General features: G+C 41.4%; 1 protein-coding gene across 1 annotated transcript; it reads left to right on the forward strand.

Moving 5' to 3' along the window:
• Positions 1 to 1,058: 1,058 nt before the first annotated feature.
• On the forward strand, positions 1,059 to 2,857 carry LOC140680163 (uncharacterized). The gene is made up of 2 exons (XM_072916539.1): positions 1,059 to 1,067; positions 1,125 to 2,857. The coding sequence occupies exons 1-2, from the start codon at positions 1,059 to 1,061 to the stop codon at positions 2,166 to 2,168; spliced, it is 1,053 nt and encodes a 350-aa protein (XP_072772640.1). The 3' UTR covers positions 2,169 to 2,857.
• The last annotated feature ends 3,242 nt before the right edge of the window (positions 2,858 to 6,099 follow it).

Consider the following 6,099-nt stretch of genomic DNA (forward strand, 5'->3'; position numbering starts at 1 on the left):
GTTATAAAAATATCATGATTAATTGTGTCAAATGCTTTAGTTAAGTCCATGAATACTGCGGCCGCACATTCTTTACCATCTATTGCATTGCTCATTTCCTCTGTTATTTGGATTAATGTTATCCATGTTGAGATATTTGCTGTGAATTCTGGTGTGTGGTTAGTAAACTGGTGTATGTCTCCATTCTTATAAATTGGTACGACTTTTGCAATTTTCATTTTGTCAGGGAATTTGCCGGTTAGAAATGATACGTTGCTGATATATGTCAGAGGTTCTGAAATGTCTTCTAAAACCTTTTTTATGGTTACCATATCAATTCCATGACAGTCGGTTGAGGTCTTGGATTTACAATGTTTTACAATTTTGATTATTTCTTCTTTTGTCACGTTCTTAAGAAACATGGAATTGGGATTTCTGTCTATGAGCTCACTCAAGTCCTCAACTGATCCATCATCTGCATTTGGAAATCTTTGTTCCACATTGTTCCGATATTAACAAAGTAATCATTAAAACGTTCAACTATTTGGTTCATATTGTCATTTTTTGTATTTCCATGTAGAAAGTACTGGGGGTAATCTTTCTTAGCAGCATTTTTAATGATGCTATTTAGGATGCCCCATGTTGCTCTCATGTTGTTTCTGTTCTTCTTTAATAATGGTCTGTAGTATTCCTTCTCACATGTTCCTAGTATACCAATTAGCTTGTTTTTATATTTCTTATACTTATGTTCTGCCTCTATAGATGTCTGTGTTATTAATATTCCATATAATGTCTTTTTTTTGTGACAAGCATTTTTCAGTCCTTTTGTCATCCATGGTTGGTTGTTTTTCTTTTGCTTCTTACTAACTTCTTTCCATGGACAACATAAACATTGATATTATACATGTGGGCCAATGTAGCTTTGATGTGGCAAGCTACTTTTGCAGTGTAGCTTGTAGTGTAGCGTGCTACAATTCTCTGAGGATAGCTTAGCTCCATTTAATTGAGAGTAACTTGTAGCTTAGCTTACTACATTGTCCAGGTAGCTTGCCCATCACTGTCTATTTGGCCTAGCTCACATGTCAATAGTTTGAATACTGCAAACTTCAATACAGTAACACCTCATTTGTTCTGCAGACGTCCAGCGGGTGTCAGCGGGGAGTCATGAAGAGGAGTGGCACACCAGTGTGGGACAGAAGGAGCTACAGGCCCCCTCCCACATTAAAGAGGAGCAGCTTCATGATGAAGATGAAGCTCAGTCCTTACAGCTTCATCACAGTCAAAGTGAGGAGAACAGAGGGGCGGAGCTTGTAAGTCAACACATCACAGAAGCTGATGGAGAGCATTGTGAAGATATCAAGTCAGAACCAGACAGCATCTTTGCTCCACTGTCAGACATGGACCACATGATGTCACACTCTTCTGATCACAGTGACCACATCCAAAGACCTTTGAAGAGTAAAAATGACTCTAAAGGTGATACGAGACATCACGCTAGCAACAAACACTTTGACTGCTCTGAATGTGGGAAATCATTTAGAAGGAAGAATTATTTTACAGTCCACATGAGAATACATACAGGAGAGAAACCTTTTACTTGCTCTGTTTGTAAGAAGAGTTTCTCCACAAAACATTACATGACCACACACATGAGAACACACACTGGAGAGAAACCTTTTACTTGCTCTATTTGTAAGAAGAGCTTCTCCAGAAAGCGTAACATTACCACACACATGAGATTACACACTGGAGAGAAACCTTTTACTTGCTCCGTTTGTAATATGAGTTCCTCCAGAAAGGGTGACGTGACCACACACATGAGAACACACACTGGAGAGAAATCTTTTGCTTGCTCTGTTTGTAAGAAGAGTTTCTCCAGAAAGCAAATCATGACCAGACACATGAGAACACACACTGGAGAGAAACATTTTGCTTGCTCCGCTTGTGCTAAAAGATTCAACACTAAATATGATATGATATTGCACATGAGAACACACACAGGTGAGAAACCTTTTGCTTGCTCCGTTTGTAAGAAGAGTTTCTCCAGAAAGCAAAGCATGACCACACACATGAGAACACACACTGAAGAGAAACCTTTTAGTTGCACTGTGTGTGACAAAAAGTTCAGGTATAAGTATCAGGCCAGTAAACACAAGTGTGTAACAGTCATGGAAGCTGCAGGGATTTAAAAACACTGAAGCAGCTGTAACAAACGCACCCAAGTTCTCCGGGTGTCTCTGCCACTACGCAAATTAAGGAGTCACAGGTGGGACCTGATATTCAGCTGGGAATAATTAATACAGTAAATAAACACAAGACATGTATAACTATTAGCCACAACACAACCAGGCTTATATTTAATATGCCACAAATTAATCCCGCATAACAAACACCTCCCCCCTCCCGTCCATATAACCCGCCAATACATCTCAAACACCCACACAAAACACTCAATCCCACAGCCCAAAGTACCGTTCACCTCCCCAAAGTTAATAAAGCACATATATTTCCCCAAAGTCCCCAAAGTTGCGTACGTGACATGCACATAGCGGCACGCACGTACGTGCAAGCGATGAAATGTTTGGAAGCCGCAGCTACGTACTCACGGTACCGCGTCTGCGTATCCAACTCAAAGTCCTCCTGGAAAAAGTCTCTGTTGTCCCGGTTCTCCACAGGCCAATGAAAAGTCAACAAAAAAGGTAAAGAATGAGGATTCTTCCATGAAGTGACTCTGTAGCAAAAAACGCTGGGTCTGACAGGTGCTCCTAGGTGGTTTGTGACGTCAATTTCCGCGTCCGCCCGGTCTGATAGCACCGGATGCCTTTTATATCCCCACATATTATTACGTTACATATTTAATATTAACATGATTATTTAATACGCCTGTAACAGTTTATAATAAGTAAATTGATGACATAATAAGTATATATATATATTTATTTTCCCAGCTGAGCACAAGTTAATTGTGACTGGCAATATTTATTATATATATACGCCTCGATGGACCACTATGGCCATCACACAGTGATTGTGCTAAATGTAGTTTAAAAACACAGCATGTTTAATATGAATGTATATTTGATGTTGTATGTAGTGCTTCTCATCTTCTAGTCTTATATGTTGTCCTGTACTTACTTTTTAAGTTGTGTGCATGTATTGAATATTATATATGTAGCTACTATTTTATTCTATTATCTCATCTTTGAAGAGAGGACATGTTATTAGTTTCATTTGGGTTTTTTTTCCACACATTTTTTCCATTGCATTTTATTGATGTTATTATCCAACTAAATGTATGAATGAATAAAATGGTTAACAAAATGTGGACTCTGGTAGATTAGCAGCATTGTTACATCATGGATGTTAACTACTGCAAAACATCAACAAAGAAGAAAAATGCTGAAGTTAGCAACACATCACTGAACTTTAGAGCCATCGTGAGTGGAGTTGCTTGTTTTTATTGCTGCATTTGTACTTATTTCACCTCACATCTTCACTTTTAATCCTAAAGTCTTCTTCACATATATTGTTGTAGGCTTCCAAGATTTATGTTTCTGATGTGTGTGTGTAGTCTGTGGAAAGGGTTGTTGTCCCTTGTGGATCCAATTGTTCACTTGCACAGATACATCTTCATCATCATCCTCATCATCATCACCGGCCCACTACTGGAAGGAATCTTAGCGTTAATGTTTTAATATAAGTGTGACCTCATTATTCCTTGATAATAAGACTAAAAATACAGATTTAAGCACTGTATTAGAGTGCCTCTTGTAGTACTCCAACTCGCCACACTGAGAAGTGGGGGCGATCATGAGCTAGCAGATGCATGTTGCTATCATGTTTTATCAGCGAGGAAGACAGCATTTGTGTTTACTTTTTTGTCAGATCCAAGTTTTAATGCTCTGCTGAATAAATGAATCACTATGGCTGCCAATATGGAGGATTATTTATATATTTAAGATTAAATACTTTCCTTAACAGGTAACAAAATGACACCACAATAAGTGAACAAGCAGCAGGACTCAGTAAATATTTTCTTAATTTACTAATTAATTAACTATAAAGAGTAACATGACAGTGGAAATTTCACAAGAATTCACCAAAAACTGGAAATTAGGAATGCTACATAAAATCCTTTAGTGATGTTTAAGATGCAGATGAAGGAGGTGGCACCATGCAGTAAAAAAAAGGATATTTATTGATAAAAGAACAAAAAGCGAGAGCAACAGGGAACTATGAAGAAAACAAAACAAACTGCTGAAACCCAGCAAAACACTCACAGGAAATGTGGAGCAGACGGCATCCACAAAGTACGTGCGTACTAGAGCTTGGCATCAAAAAGTATAGTCGATGGTCACCCGTGAACAAAGAATAATGTCCCGACAACGAAGGTAGCAAAAGGATCAATTTAAATAGTCTTGATTGCAAACAGAAAGAAGGTGAGGGGAAATGCTCGGGGACAGAAGTGAAGCAGCCACAGGAAAACACCAACAAAACCGGAAGAGCCACCAAAATAAAAGCACAGGACAAGACACTAAAACACTAACAAAAGGCAAACATAAGGCACGGCCTGGTGTAACCAGATGTGACAAATGGACTTTCAGAAATGAGCTGAGCCAAGATTGACACCCTGGATAATGAGGGATAAGCAATCTAGTGTCATGTCAGCACACTGTGACTGGAAGGCAGGATTGGTGTCTTTTATGTGGAGGCTACAGTCCGCATGAGAGAAGTGAGAACTACTTCCATCAATACAACTACTCTTACTTCATTTAGATTCATTTTTTTACTGACAAAATATATATTTTTTAATTTTTTATTGACATCCAGCATCAGACCTTCTTATCCATTACATCATGTTTGCATACATCATACATCTATTGTCTGCCCTGAGGGTCAAAATATTATTTGTGTTTATATCCCAAAGATGACACACCTCACCCTCACAAAAAGAGAAAAACAGCCAAAAAACAAAACAAACTAAAGTAATAATAATATTATCAAATAGATAAATAAAAAAAATAAGGATATTAATAAAAAATTCGAAGACTCGAAGACTTCTATGGAAATGCAAAAACCGAGACTCCGATATCCCTCGCCCGGACGCGGGTCACTGGGGCCCCCCTCTAAAGCCAGGCCCGGAGTTGGGGCACGATGGTGAGCACCTGGTGGCCGGGCCTGTCCCCATGGGGCCCGGCCGGGCACAGCCCGAAGAGGCAACATGGGTCCCCCCTCCAATGGTCTCACCACCCATAGCAGGGGCCATAAAGGTCGGGTGTGTTGTGAGCTGGGCGGCAGCCGAAGGCAGGGCACTTGGCGGTCCGATCCTCGACTACATAAGCTAGCTCTTGGGAAGTGGAATGTCACCTCACTGGGGGGGAAGGAGCCTGAACTCGTGCCCGAGGTGGAGAAGTTCCGGCTGGATATAGTCGGACTCACTTCGACACAGCAAGGGCTCTGGAACCAGTTCTCTCGAGAGGGGCTGGACTCTCTTCCACACTGGTGTTGCACGCAGTGAGAGGCAACGGGCTGGGGTAACAATTCTTGTTGCCCCCTGGCTCAAAGCCTACACGTTGGAGTTCAACCCAGTGGACGAGAGGGTAGCTTACCGCCGCTTTCGGGTGGGGGGACGGGTCCTGACTGTTTGTGCTTACGCACCAAACGGCAGTTCAGAGTACCCACCCTTTTTGGATACACTCGAGGGAGTACTGGAAAGTGCTCCCCCGGGTGATTCCCTTGTCCTACTGGGGGACTTCAACGCTCATGTTGGCAACGACAGTGAAACCTGGAAAGGCGTGATTGGGAAGAATGGCCGCCCGGATCTGAACTTGAGTGGTATTTTGTTATTGGACTTTTGTGCTCGTCACAGATTGTCCATAACAAACACCATGTTCAAACATAAGGGTGTCCATATTTGTACTTGGCACCAGGGCACCCTAGGCCGCAGTTCCATGATCGACTTTGTAGTTGTGTCATCGGATTTGCGGCCTCATGTTTTGGACACTCGGCTGAAGAGAGGGGCGGAGATTTCTACATATCACCACCTGGTGGGGAGCTGGCTGCGATGGTGGGGGAGGATGCCGCACAGACCTGGCAGGCCCAAACGCATTGTGAGGGTTT

This window comes from Nerophis lumbriciformis, linkage group LG28, assembly GCF_033978685.3.
Source record: "Nerophis lumbriciformis linkage group LG28, RoL_Nlum_v2.1, whole genome shotgun sequence".
Classification (NCBI taxonomy): Eukaryota; Metazoa; Chordata; class Actinopteri; order Syngnathiformes; family Syngnathidae; genus Nerophis; species Nerophis lumbriciformis.